At 43.0% G+C, this 13,656-nt stretch overlaps 1 protein-coding gene across 2 annotated transcripts; it reads left to right on the top strand.

Annotated features, from left to right (window-relative positions):
* The first annotated feature begins 802 nt into the window (after nt 1-802).
* Nucleotides 803-13,460, top strand: rnf20 (ring finger protein 20, E3 ubiquitin protein ligase). 2 transcript variants are annotated; one of them, XM_063875791.1, is made up of 22 exons: nt 803-898; nt 1,208-1,380; nt 1,502-1,570; nt 1,685-1,783; nt 1,880-2,027; nt 2,136-2,321; nt 2,475-2,590; nt 5,766-5,912; nt 6,020-6,094; nt 6,206-6,325; nt 6,449-6,628; nt 6,709-6,844; nt 6,996-7,117; nt 9,582-9,738; nt 9,839-10,142; nt 10,413-10,530; nt 10,638-10,787; nt 10,877-11,089; nt 11,451-11,576; nt 11,661-11,801; nt 12,074-12,178; nt 12,720-13,460. In XM_063875791.1, exons 2-22 carry the CDS (start codon nt 1,216-1,218, stop codon nt 12,894-12,896), a joined length of 3,054 nt encoding a protein of 1,017 aa, XP_063731861.1. In that variant the 5' UTR covers nt 803-898; nt 1,208-1,215; the 3' UTR covers nt 12,897-13,460. The 2 variants fall into 2 exon arrangements, with proteins under 2 accessions (XP_063731861.1, XP_063731860.1); XM_063875790.1 differs by having other exon boundaries at nt 6,206-6,331.
* The last annotated feature ends 196 nt before the right edge of the window (nt 13,461-13,656 follow it).

The following is a 13,656-nucleotide window of genomic DNA, read 5'->3' as shown; positions in this document are numbered from 1 at the left end:
ATAACAGAAGTGTAAAAAAGACTCAGATCTTGTACTTAAGTAAAAGAAGAACTACCTCAGAACAGGAATACTCGGTTAAAAGTAAAAGTCCTGCATTCAAAATGTTACTCAAATAAGTACAAACGTATTAGCATCAAAATATACTTGAAGTACCAAAAATAAAAGTGCTCATTATGCAGATTGGCCCATTTCCGAATCATATTGTAGCGACCCTGCAGCGCTGACGGGGCAGAGACTCAAAAGGGGGGGGGGGGGGGGGGTTTATGGGGGGAAGATGTTGCCCTAGTTAGCAGGACAGGGCGGGTAGAAAGAGGGGTGGGAATTAAGAGAGTGTGGAGCTACGGAGATTGAGGAAAGCGAAGAAGAGAGAAAGACAATTGGGGAGAAGAACGTGCGCCGCCTAGATGGTAGCCTGTTTGGTTGTTTTGGGCAGACTTCTAACCCCGGGGTTAAGTCTGTGGTGAGGGTAATAAAACCCGGTTCTCTAGTTCAACTGAATCCTCCGTGTCCTCCTCATTCAACTAGATAGCCAGCCGTATGGTGGAGCCGCGAATCCTACAATATATTATATGTTTTGTATGTAATTATTAATGCATTAATGGTTTATTAACCTGGTTTGAATTCCTTCGTATGCTGTAAGTTTAAAGGTGTTGTTTATATTTCAAATTATTAATCAAAATCTGCAAAGTACCTAAATACATTCAATAAATGTAGAGGAGTAAAAGTACACTATGTTACTCTCAGTTGCCCTCCGCGACGGCAGAGGGCGCCATGTCAACTGCAGCTAGCCCCACTTACAGCGTCCACATTTCCGTTTCCTACAGACAGGGAGCCGCAACATCAACAGCCACATACAACCATATCAGTTAATAACATACAACTCGTATCATTACACGCGGTAAGACTTAGGTTTGGATAATTTATTGTCAGTAATGCAACGTTAATGCATTGATACTATACTATGCAACAGAAGCATCTAAAGTTGGAGTTAGCACACAGCTAACGTTAGCCTAACGCTACACTGACTGATTCAATCGTCCTGTTCTGGGTCTTATTTATGAACTCGGTTTCAGAGTGGAAATCCCAGTTGTTTTGATAACATTAACGTCATCTACTAGCAGGTTAACATTTATTTATCCAGGCAAGTCATCTGAGTCTTACAGTCCTTCACTTTGTTTTATCGGTGCCTTTTCTCTGTCTGATTCAGGAGTGAGTATGTCGGGACAGAAGCGTCCGGCGGACCCCTGCGGCCCCTCGTCCTCCGGGGCGCCGCCTGAGAAGCGGAGGGAGAGGGAAGGAGAGGACGGGACCACAGGTGTCAGTGCTGGGGGGAGCACCGCAGTGGAGACAGTCATCAAACTGGGAGGAGTGTCCAACTCAGTGAGCCCACTAAATACATATCCACTACTGCTAATATATATATATATATATATAGCATGTTCACATGCCTCAGAGCATATTTATCTTCTTGTCTATTCACACATGTTTTAATTATTTTCAGGAAGAACAAGACATCAGGGCCCTCCAGACAAAGAACCGAAAGTTGGGAGAATCTCTTGATCAAAGACAGGTAAATCATTTCCCAATATCTTTTTAAACCTTTAAATACACACACACAGGAAGCTGAAGATATGTACTCTTAATGTTTGGAGAGAGGTTCATCCCTTTGCTTGTTGATTTGCAGGTCATTGAGGATGAATTGCGAGAGCGAATTGAGAGACTGGAGACCCGCCAGGCAACTGATGATGCCAGTTTGCTGATCCTCAACAGATACTGGAACCAGGTAAACAAGTTCAGAGATTGAAGAGGAAAAAACTAAAACATTCCTCTCAAATAAAGCCCAACAAGTCAGAATGTGATCCCCTTTTCTCTCATTCAGTTTGATGAAAACGTCCAACTGACCATCAGACGTTATGACCAAGCCGGTAGCGAGCCTGAGAAATCTGTAGCAGGTGAGGGACGCAGCCTGAAGCCGGATACTCCAGAACCTGATGGCGACTCCAACCAGGAGCGGGCCAAGGACAGAGGTAAAGAAGGATCAGCCAAAAGCTCATGACTTTAAAAGCAATATGTTGGTTTTGATTATCAAACCAGACATTAAAGCCAACTCGGTCTTTCCTGCTGTTGTCGCTCAGGCAACCAAGGCGAGACAAACAACTCTTTCCTGGCCACGTTGGCGAGCAGCAGCAGTGAGGAGATGGAGGCTGAGCTTCAGGAGAGGGTGGAGAAAAGCCAGAAGCAGGCCAGCCACGTGGTGGAGATTTATGAGTGTCTGAAGAAGACCGTGGACCAACTGAACACAGAGCTGGACTCTGGAGCTGGTAAGATAAAAGGCGACATAGGTTTGGGTAGAGGAGAATGTGATGAGAATGCAAATGTGAAAGGCTAAGGATGAAGTATGACTGGAACAAATTCATTCAGTTAGGTTATGTATTTACTCCCAAAACCTTTGATATTGTTGATTTTCTTTCCAGATGGCAGTCTGTGGCAGGCAGCTTCCAAACTGAATTCCCTCCTGACCAATGAAAACAAGCGACTGCAACAGCTAACAGAGGACTTTAAGCAGAAGCACAGTCACATGACCAGTCAGGTAAAAAGTGTTCAGTTTATTAACATAAAGAAAGTGATTTAAAATAAGTATTTGATCATATTCATTATAGCAGTGAATGTCTGTTCAGTGTAATTCTTATAAATCGCTTGGACTGCTGCACTCTATAGCAGTGGCGTCGTTAGGCCTAACCTAAATAGTTTGGTGTTGTTTTATATAAAAAAAAAAAACATATATATATATATAACAGATACATATTACACCTCATGCATGAAGTGGCATTAATACAAAGATTAATTCGTGAAACAAGGTACAATCAAAGAGACAAGGGTGGGGCAGAACCAGAACATGTGACTAAGATTGGCTGGTCCTTGGTGAGATTTGTCATAGTTTGGATTAATGTCAGGGTAGATACGAGCAAGCTTGCTTTTAGACCAGTGAACTCTATGAATCACTTTGCACTGTAAAACTTCATGGCGAGCACAGATGGACGAACTCAGGGCATGCTTCCAGGCAGCAGGACCTATATCCTTACCAAACTCTGCAGACCAAGCAATGCGCAAAGCATCAGAGGTTGTTGTCTGACTTTTGAGAAGTGTATTGTACAGTATTGAAATCTAAACTTTGAGACTCGGGTTAACATCAAGTATGGCATCAGTGAGAGTAGGGGAAGGGAGGGCAGGGAAGCCAGGAACATTTATGCGAACAAAATCTCTTACTTGCAAGTATCTAAAGAAATGAGTGGGCTGCAAATTGAAAACCTGAGTGAGTTGGTCGAAGGAAGCAAATATGCCACTAATCTAAAGCTGTTTTATTGACACAATCCCTAGGTCTTTCCATATCAAAAAAGCCATGTCAATAACTGACGGAGTGAACAGAGGGTTGGAATGTACTGGGGCCAAGACAGGTATTACCTGTAGCTTAAAGTGCCGCCTGAACTGATTCCAGATTCTAAGGCAGTTTTTCACTACAACACTACTGGAGTGTGCAGATGGTGACGAAGTCAGGGGGAGGCAGAACAGGGAGATCAGAGAGGAGGTACTACATGAGGCTTCCTCAACCTGCAGCCATGATGAAGATTGGTTGTCGGTTTTGCGCCAGTGCAATATATTTCTAATGTTTGCAGCCCAATAATAAAGCAGGAAGTTGGGTAGAGCTAGGCCGCCGAACTGTTTAGGTTTTTGTAGAATTAAGTTTTTGATTCTAGGGGTGCTTTTGTTCCAAATAAATTGTGAGATTAAGCTATCAAGAGAGTAGTGGAAAAAGGGTTTAGGGAGGAAAATAGGTATGCACTGGAAAAGATACAAGAACTTGGGCAGTACATTCATTTTAATACAATTTATCCGACCAGCGAGAGACAGAGACAAGAGTGACCACCGGTGGACGTCTTGGGATAGCCTGGCTAAGAGAGGGGAGAAGTTACATTTAAATAGTTCCGAATAGTTTTTTGTTACACGGACACCCAAATATTTAAGGTGCTCCAGAGACGTTCTGAATGGTAACTTTGAGAGGGGATAGGCTGTGGTAGCCGCATTAACTGGCATAAGTTCGCTTTTATGCAGATTTAATTTATAACCTGAGATATGCCCAAAGTCTTTCAACACAGTAAGTACAAGGGGGATAGATTTGTCTGGACAAGAAAGACCAAGAGGTCATCGGCGTACAGGGATACCTTATGTTCTATGCCGCCTCTTGAAATGCCCTGCATCTGACTGGACCTGAAGGTCTACTTTGCAAACAGTAATGGAGAGAGTGGGCAGCCCTGTTGGGTACCGCGTTTGAGGGAGAAATAATCAGAATAGTCATTATTTGTGCGGACACAAGCAAGAGGGGATGTATACAAAAGCTTAATCCATGATATAAATATATTGCCAAAGCCAAAACGTTTCAAGGTGCAAAACAGGTAGGGCCACTCCACACGGTCAAATGCCTTTTCAGCATCCATTGAAATAACCAGCTCAGGGTTGTCAGAAGCTGTGGTTGAATACAGAATATCAAACAGTCGCCTGATATTGTGAAAGGAATGTCTGTTCTTTACAAACCCTGTTTGGTCTGCGGCGATGATATTTGGAAGGACACACTCTAGACGTCTAGCCAGCATTTTAGTCAGTATTTTGACATCTGTACAAAGAAGAGAGATAGGGCAATAATTACTACAGGACAGAGGGTCTTTATCCTTTTTCAAGATAAGAGAGATAGTAGCCTGACGTAGCGTGAGAGGGAGTGTGCCTCTTTGCAGCGATTCATTAAACATGTTGAGTAGCAGTGGGGACAGTGTATCTGCAAATGTTTAAAAAAAGTCGGTAGGGAAACCGTCAGGGCCAGGGCATTTCCCATTCTGCATAAGCATTAAAGCACTCCTAAAATTGGTTATTGTGAATGGTGCGTCCACTTCAGAGTTGATGGAAGGGATATCTAAGGAACTAAAAAAGTGTTCGTATTGCGTTTCGCTATTTAGGCACTATGTAGGAGTTTAGGGTTAATAGTTATTCCAATATCTGTGTCAATCTGGTTGATCTGCATTGATGAGGAGGACAAGACTTCACAGTCTTGCAGTCATGTCAATTGAAAAAGCCGAGCTTCAGCATCTGAGTCACAACAGAGTGATAGACCGATTTGCCACCCTTAAAAACAGACGGCATTCTTTGATGCTTCCAACCGCCAAGTAACTTGCAATTGTAGCCATTTTTTTTCTTATTAATGTTAATTGTTGTTGTACTGTTGTTGTACTGTATTAAAAAAAACAGACTGATAATAAATACTAATAAATAACAACTAATAAGTCATTTCTCAATCTTTGCTAGCTGTTTGTGAAATGTTGTGCTCGCACGCTACGTTCGCTCACATCCTGTGCATCTCCTTGGGGCTAAGCCCCCCCTGTCCTTAAAACTTAGTGATGCCTCTGCTCTATAGTCTACTTCTTTGCCACCATAAAGCATTATATGTGTAAGAGAATTCAGGCACTCTGGGTCTTTGAATAATAAAGCACACTCAATCATAAAGCATCAATCATTAAGAGTAGATTCAGTCATTTATGATAATACTGTGAGCCACTATGTTGAGTAAACTATCAAGTACTTTGTATTATTTGCTTTCATGTTTATAGTACTGTTCTAGTAACATGTGATTTGTTGCACAGTAATATCTTGGGAAACATTATGTGTCTAATAGATATCTCTTGTGTGCTGTCATGTGTCTGTGTTCTTGTCCTTTCCAGACCCGGCCTCTGGGTCGTGCAGCTAACAAAGCGGACCAGCGTGTTAGCGAGCTGCAGGTCCTGATCGAGGAGCTGCAGTGGGACATGGAGAAGATCCGCCGCCGGGAGAACAGACTGAACGCACACCTGACTGAGATACTGGAGAGGGTGAGGATGGGTTCGCTGGATGTGTCTGAGAATTTGTCCGTGACACCATTGTGCGAATGTTTATATTACATTCAATTATTTATAACACTTCCTGTAATGTGTCCCAGGTGAACAGCAAAGGCTATAAGGTGTGTGGAGAGGCCAGCAGCGTTTGTGGGACCATCACTATTAACAAGAGAAAGGTATGAATTCTGTTTTGAAGAAAAAGGTGTGAAGATGTTTATCCTGTACTTTTTCTTTCCGTGCCTTGATGTTCACACTTGTTTACATTGTGGTCAATCTCTTCGGTGAAGTTTGAAGAAATGAACAGTGATATGGAGGAGAACACGGAGCTGGCCGACAACCGCTTCGTCGAGCTGCAGAAGCTCCAGCAGGACCTGCAGAGTGTGCACCAGGAGAACAACAACATGAAGGTAGACGTATGTTTCACAACTTTCTTCTGGCTTTCATTTGGACATTACTCTTGAAAACAGAAGAGGACATGTATTGACCATGTTTTCCTTGGGCGCTGTATCTTCCTCTTTCTTCCCTCTTAGGCTGAGCTGCTGAGTCGAGCAGAGGGTGTGGTTAAAGACACTTCTGAGTATCGATGCCTACAGTCACAGTTTTCTGTGCTCTACAATGAGTCACTGATCCTGAAGGCTCAATTAGATGAGACACGTGCTCGTCTCAACACCACCAGGACGGCGAGGCTTCGGCAGCTGGAGCACATGGAGGTAAGTGGCTGCATGTGAACATACGTGTTTTTCTATGTTGCTGTTCTTCCTTTTCTTACTCTTATCCTCTCTGTAAGCAGAATGATGAAGTGGCTCTGCAGCGGAAGGTTCGTACAGAGGTGTTTCAGCTGGAGGACACACTGGCTCAAGTCAGGAAGGAGTATGAGATGTTGCGCATCGAATTTGAGCAGACGCTTGCGGCCAACGAGCAAGCAGGTAACATTTTCACGCTCACGTCACTTTCATGTTTGTATCTTGAATAGGGAATGCAGTGCACTTATTAGCTCTATGCTGAAATAAACTGACTAGGTACACAGCTCTAATCTATATTCTCTTTTCTTCCACCCTACCTGCCTCCTCCTCTCAGGTCCCATCAACAGGGAGATGCGTCACCTGATCAGCACGTTGCAAACGCACAACCAGCAGATGAAGGGAGAGGTGGTGAAATACAAGATCAGACTGAGAGAGACGCAAGCTGAGCTCAACCAGGTAGGTCAAAAAGAGAAACGTGTACAACCTTTCACCAGCCTCAGAAATTAGATAGACAGATAGAGAAAACTTTGAGACTTTTGTCCCCAAATGTCTTTGGTCTGTGCTTGTGGATATAACGCACATTGCTCTATTGCAATTAGAGTTCAGGAGTTTGATGGAAGCTGGATCTAATGATAGCTACAAGAGGTTTGATTTGTTCGGATCATATCTTCTTTCCTGATGGCGGAGTATTCTTATTCAAAGAAGAGAGGATGTTGGGAGTCTGCAATGATTGTTGTTGCTTGATTAGTGACTGTGTATAGGCTTATCCTCTTTCTTCATTTTTACCCCTTTATCTGTGTTGTGCATCCTTTCAAGCCTGATTTCGGTTGCTGTACCATGCCGTAAATCCGTATTCATTTTATAAGAACGCATGTTGGAACATCAGCATGGTCTGCTTGACCTTAGAAACTAAACTAAAAGAAAGTGTGTTTTGCAGAAAAGAAAGTTTCTGTGTTGACAGCTTACTATTTTTATTTGGACTCCTGAATCATTTTCTATCTGGTTGTTGTTGTTGTTGTTGTTGTTTTTAAGTCTCATGGTCAGTCATTTCTCACCTGTAAGGGGCTGTGTTTTGGTGACTTTTAAATGAGATGGTTAGTGTGACAGCATGTGCTCAAGGTGTCATCATGATACATAGAAGGGTCCGTGTCCTTGTGGAAAAGGCTCCAAATGACAGTATTCATTTACATTTGTCGGCCATTTTGATAACTCATTTGATGGGTATAGAATATATATATATTTATACACACACAGTGGGGCAAAAAAAGTATTTAGTCAGCCACCAATTGTGCAAGTTCTCCCATTTAAAAAGATGAGAGAGTCCTGTAATTTTTATCATAGGTATACCTCAACTATGAGAGACAAAATGAGAAAACAAAATCCAGAAAATCACATTGTAGGATTTTTAAAGAATTTATTTTCAAATGATTGTGGAAAATAAGTATTTGGTCAATAACAAAAGTTCATCTCAATACTTTGTTATATACCCTTTGTTGGCAATGACAGAGGTCAAACGTTTTCTGTAAGTCTTCACAAGGTTTTCACACACTGTTGCTGGTATTTTGGCCCATTCCTCCATGCAGATCTCCTCTAAAGCAGTGATGTTTTGGGGCTGTCGCTGGGCAACACGGACTTTCAACTCCCTCCAAAGATTTTCTATGGGGTTGAGATCTGGAGACTGGCTAGGCCACTCCAGGACCTTGAAATGCTTCTTACGGAGCCACTCCTTCGTTGCCCTGGCGGTGTGTTTGGGATCATTGTCATGCTGAAAGACCCAGCCACGCTTCATCTTCAGTGCCCTTGCTGATGGAACGAGGTTTTCACTCAAAATCTCACGATACATGGCCCCATTCATTCTTTCCTTTACACGGATCAGTCGTCCTGGTCCCTTTGCAGAAAAACAGCCCCAAAGCATGATGTTTCCACCCCCATGCTTCACAGTAGCTATGGTGTTCTTTGGATGCAACTCTGCATTCTTTCTCCTCCAAACACGACGAGTTGAGTTTTTACCAAAAAGTTCTATTTTGGTTTCATCTGACCATATGACATTCTCCCAATCCTCTTCTGGATCATCCAAATGCCCTCTAGCAAACTTCAGACGGGCCTGGACATGTACTGGCTTAAGCAGGGGGACACGTCTGGAACTGCAGTATGTAAGTCCCTGGCGGCGTAGTGTGTTACTGATGGTAGCCTCTGTTACTTTGGTCCTAGCTCTCTGCAGGTCATTCACTAGGTCCCCCCGTGTGGTTCTGGGATTTTTGCTCACCGTTCTTGTGATCATTTTGACCCCACTGGGTGAGATCTTGCGTGGAGCCCCAGATCGAGGGAGATTAGCAGTGGCCTTGTATGTCTTCCATTTTCTAATAATTGCTCCCACAGTTGATTTCTTCACACCAAGCTGCTTACCTATTGCAGATTCAGTTTTCCCAGCCTGGTGCAGGTCTACAATTTTGTCTCTGGTCTCCTTTGACAGCTCTTTGGTCTTGGCCATAGTGGAGTTTGGAGTATGGCTGTTTGAGGTTGTGGACAGGTGTCTTTTATACTGATAACGAGTTCAAAAAGGTGCCATTAATACAGGTAACGAGTGGAGGACAGAGGAGCCTCTTAAAGAACAAGTTACAGGTCTATGAGAACCAGAAATCTTGCTTGTTTGTAGGTGACCAAATACTTATTTTACCGAGGAATTTACCAATTAATTCATTAAAAATCCTACAATGTGATTTCCTGGATTGTTTCCCCCATTCTGTCTCTCATAGTTGAAGTGTACCTATGATGAAAATTACAGGCCTCTCTCATCTTTTTAAATGGGAGAACTTGCACAATTGGTGGCTGACTAAATACTTTTTTGCCCCACTGTATATATATATAGAAAGTGCAGCAGCTCATCATGCTTAAACATATTACCCTGTTGCTTCTTTAGGTCCGCGCTTCAAAGGGTAATGCCATCCTCCAGTCCCAGTCCAGCACAGAGATGGATGTGAAGGATGAGACAACCTCTCCCTCGACACCAGCCGTCTCCGGGGAACCTGTGGTCAAATCAGAGGCTGACAACGGCTCCTCCACACCCAGCAGCACTGGTAAGTATCACCTAGTCGACCAACTATGATGTAAACCGATTTTCCAGTGATATATTAGGACCGTCCTTGTTAACAAGTCTGTTCTTTTTTCTTTCTATAGGAGCCTCTGTTAAGACCGAGCCTGGAGCAGAACCTGAGGCAACATTAAAAGAGGAGGAGAAAGATGAGAAGAAAGAAAAGGACGAAAAGAAAGAAAAGGACATTTTAAAGAAAGAGGAGAAAGACAGAGAACGGGAGAAAGAAAAGGAGAGAGAGAGGCCGACTCGCAGCAGTGTGATAAAGGAGGAGAAGCAAAGCAGCAGCAGCAGCCAGCTGGAGGAGTCGGCCGGGGAGCGCCCTTCGATGGTCGGAGGGTCGAAGAGGAAAGAGATGGAGCAGCTGAAGATCGTAAGAGCCGAACTCAAGTAAGTTACCTCCTGGGAAGATTTCATTTTATACTTTATGATTCTCTCTATATGCGAGATCATGAACATGCTGTAAACTAATTTTAATTAAGGTTGTTTTAAGTGTAAGGCATTTAATGTTTCTTTCAATCTTCTCCAGTAAAATAATAATAATAATAATAATAATAACAAAGTAATTGTTGATAATTATTGGTTGATGCAGGCTAGTTTTATTATACAAATAGATCAAAACAACCTTGTGGCCTAGTGACTTTTACCTTTACTGTGCAGGAAAGCCCAGGAGTCTCAGAGGGAGATGAAGCTGCTGCTGGACATGTACCGCTCAGCACCAAAGGAGCAGAGGGACAAAGTGCAGCTCATGGCTGCAGAGAAAAAGTCCAAATCAGAGGTGATTATTCATTACAAAGTCAAACTTGATTTTTGCATACTTGTGCTGCAGAAGTAATCTTTTGTTGTTGTTTTGTTGCGCTCCCATAATAACAATGCTGTTTCCAGGGAGAGGAGCTGCGGCAGAGACTGAGGGAGCTTGAAGAGAGGGAGAGGAGGGAGGGCAAAAAAATGGCGGATGAAGAGGCTCTGAGGAAGATCCGCTCTGTGGAGGAGCAGATCGATATTCTCAACAAGAAGCTCTCCATAGCAAAACAGGTGTGTACCTTGGTCGTTGTGTTTTTATGCACTCACAAGAACACCTCTGTCTCTCTGACACTCTTACTGCCCCCCTGCTACCTCTGCAGGAGGAGGACGCCTTGCTGAGCGAGATGGATGTGACGGGGCAGGCCTTTGAGGACATGCAGGAACAGAACATCCGTCTGATGCAGCAGCTCAGGGAAAAAGACGATGCAAACTTCAAGCTGATGAGCGAGCGGATCAAGTCCAACCAGATCCACAAGCTGCTGAAAGAGGAGAAGGAGGAGCTTGCGGACCAACTGCTCACTTTAAAAACTCAGGTGAGCCTCCAGTAACCTTTGTACACACCACTCACAAACACACTGGTAAACTGTAGTGATAACAACGTGGAGTCGAGTCACATAATTATTTCTTTGCATTCCATGGGGATTATATATATTTTTGTTTAAATGCTCCATTTTCTTTTTTCAATAGAACAGCATGTCAATTTATAAATTAAGAAAGATTGAAAAAGGTCAAATGTGCATACGATAAACATCCTGAAACTGCTCTTCCCTCCTGCTTTTCTGTCTGTGTGCTTCTAAATGTTTAAAATCGTTTCCCCTAAAATGTCACATCTATGTTTGCGATATGATTATGTGTTTACCATAATCATTTATTGTAATTGTACCCATTTGCCAGGTGGATGCTCAGCTGCAGGTGGTGAGGAAGCTTGAGGAAAAGGAGCGCCTCCTGCAGGGCACCATCAGCACTGCTGAGAGAGAGCTGGCACTTCGAACACAAGCATTGGACATGAACAAACGCAAGGTAACATATGCAAGATATGCACAGTTATGAACAGAAACATCCTTCACATTGAGGCAGAATAACACCATCTATCTCATCCTCCAGGCTCAGGAGTCTGCGTTGCTGTCGGAGGAGGTGCGAACTCAGCTGGAGCAGGTTCAGCAGAGGCTCAAACTGGTCAGAGAGGAAGTCATAGAAAACAGCATCTCCAGGGAGAAAGAGTCCTTTAACGCCAGACGAGCACAGGTATAAACATCCGCAATAAAATCATACACACAAACAACTCAAGTCCTAAAGTTTCAGAAAGAAGGGGAATTATAGACAAGGTCTATACTTGGTGTTTCAAAGATGGGATAATGGGTTTCAAAACGTAATTTTTTGCCATAACCGTGATACACATTACACAGGTGGCTCTGAGCAGTTAACACAGCCAGAAGAAACTATTCTGTTGTGTTACAGGATGACCCTTTCAAATCTCAAACTGCATGTTTTCTAATGATAAATGTAATGTGTTTCAGGAGGACATATCCAAACTAAGGGGAAAGATCGAGAAGGCCAAGAAACCAGCAGAGAAAATCAGCAATGGAGACGACATCCTTAATGAAGAAATCAGTGACTATAAGGTAGGTTTCTGTGATACAAAAAATGTGTTTTTAGGTCTGCTTCTGGAAGTCAGAGTTACTGAAGCATGAAGTTGGTCAGGGTTTAAGGCTGTTCCACATCAGCTAAGCGTACCAATTGCAGACAGTAATCTCATTGTTTTTCGAGTCTTATGTAACTGAAAGAAAGACTAAATGGGACTTTCATTGCTCTGTTCATTTTTTAAATAGACAGTTAACTGAATGAGTTATCATTACTACTGTAGTTTCCAGAAACACACAAAGACACTTACAGTTCTGAAAACTGCAAATTCTTAACATCAGACATTATAAATGACTCACTTTTACAAATACTATTTAACAAAACAATTGTTGTGTTGCACAGACAGGAAACCTCTTCATCTTCCCCTCACATCAGCCTTCATATCATTTGGGTTATCCTGCTTAGTGGCAGTTGAAGATATTTGAGTCCATTTATCACAAAACCACTCGGCTCAGAACAAAAATGGCTTCTCAGTTTATTGCTCAAACCGTTCCCTCCCCCCTCTCTACCTCTCTCCCCCAGGCGCGCCTAACGTGTCCTTGCTGCAACTCCCGGGTGAAGGATGCAGTCCTGACAAAGTGCTTCCACGTCTTCTGCTTCGAGTGCGTAAAGACGCGCTATGACACACGCCAGAGGAAGTGCCCCAAGTGCAACGCCGCCTTTGGAGCAAACGACTTCCACCGCATATACATCGGCTAAAGCTGCGTTTCCCAGGGCACACTTGAAGAAGAGGAAAAAGGTCAACAAGAAAAGTGTTGGTGCAAGCAGTGCCAGGAGCAAGAGTCGTCACAACGCTCACGTCTCTTCTGAACACGTACCTCCCCCGCTGCTGTGTGTACAGGATAGCATCGGTGTGACTTCTTCAGATGATTCCAGCGTCAGAGGGCCCCCATGTGATCCGAACTGAACGCTTTAATATTTGTTTTGTTCTTAATAATGACTGAATTCAACTTCTCCCATCCAGCATCCACAACTGTGCTGCTTTAACGTCTCCAGATACTGGGCAGAAAGAATGTAGAGGAATAAAACACTGCGAGTTTGCAGTTTTGTGGAGTGTGTGCGTGAGTGAGAACAGGCAATTACACAAATTAGTATACAAAGAAAAAAGACTAGTAAACGTGTAGTGGATGTTTGTTTAATGTTGGTGTGTGTCTCATTCATCATTTCTTATTAAGATTTTTTTTGTTATTATTTTAAAATATCTCTTGATGCTGTGTAATTGCTGTTCTATTAGTTATTAAAGTGACATCTGAACTGTCCAGATTCTGTTTCAAAATCACCCTTTTCTCCATCTCAAATGGTTAATAAACCCAGTTAATCATAACATTTGACCTAGAGTATTAAACGACAAGTCCCAGTGTGCAAATCTCACTTTATTCGGGTGCACAGCCTTCCTCCAGCCCTCCTCCTCCTCTTCCTGAATATCCAGACGTGTTTGCGTACAGGAATCTGTCGTTAG

This window comes from Eleginops maclovinus, chromosome 23 (genome assembly GCF_036324505.1).
Source record: "Eleginops maclovinus isolate JMC-PN-2008 ecotype Puerto Natales chromosome 23, JC_Emac_rtc_rv5, whole genome shotgun sequence".
In the NCBI taxonomy this organism is placed as follows: domain Eukaryota; kingdom Metazoa; phylum Chordata; class Actinopteri; order Perciformes; family Eleginopidae; genus Eleginops; species Eleginops maclovinus.
The sequence above is the reverse complement of the archived record's forward strand: the minus strand, read 5'-3'. Positions and strand labels throughout refer to the sequence as shown.

Excerpts from the sequence above, each read along its gene's own strand:
- rnf20 (XM_063875790.1), top strand. The coding sequence starts at position 1,216 with ATGTCGGGACAGAAGCGTCCGGCGGACCCCTGCGGCCCCTCGTCCTCC. Across the intron at positions 1,381-1,501 it reads TGGGAGGAGTGTCCAACTCA|GAAGAACAAGACATCAGGGC; the intron begins GTGAGCCCACTA and ends AATTATTTTCAG. Across the intron at positions 9,739-9,838 it reads CTCCACACCCAGCAGCACTG|GAGCCTCTGTTAAGACCGAG; the intron begins GTAAGTATCACC and ends TTCTTTCTATAG.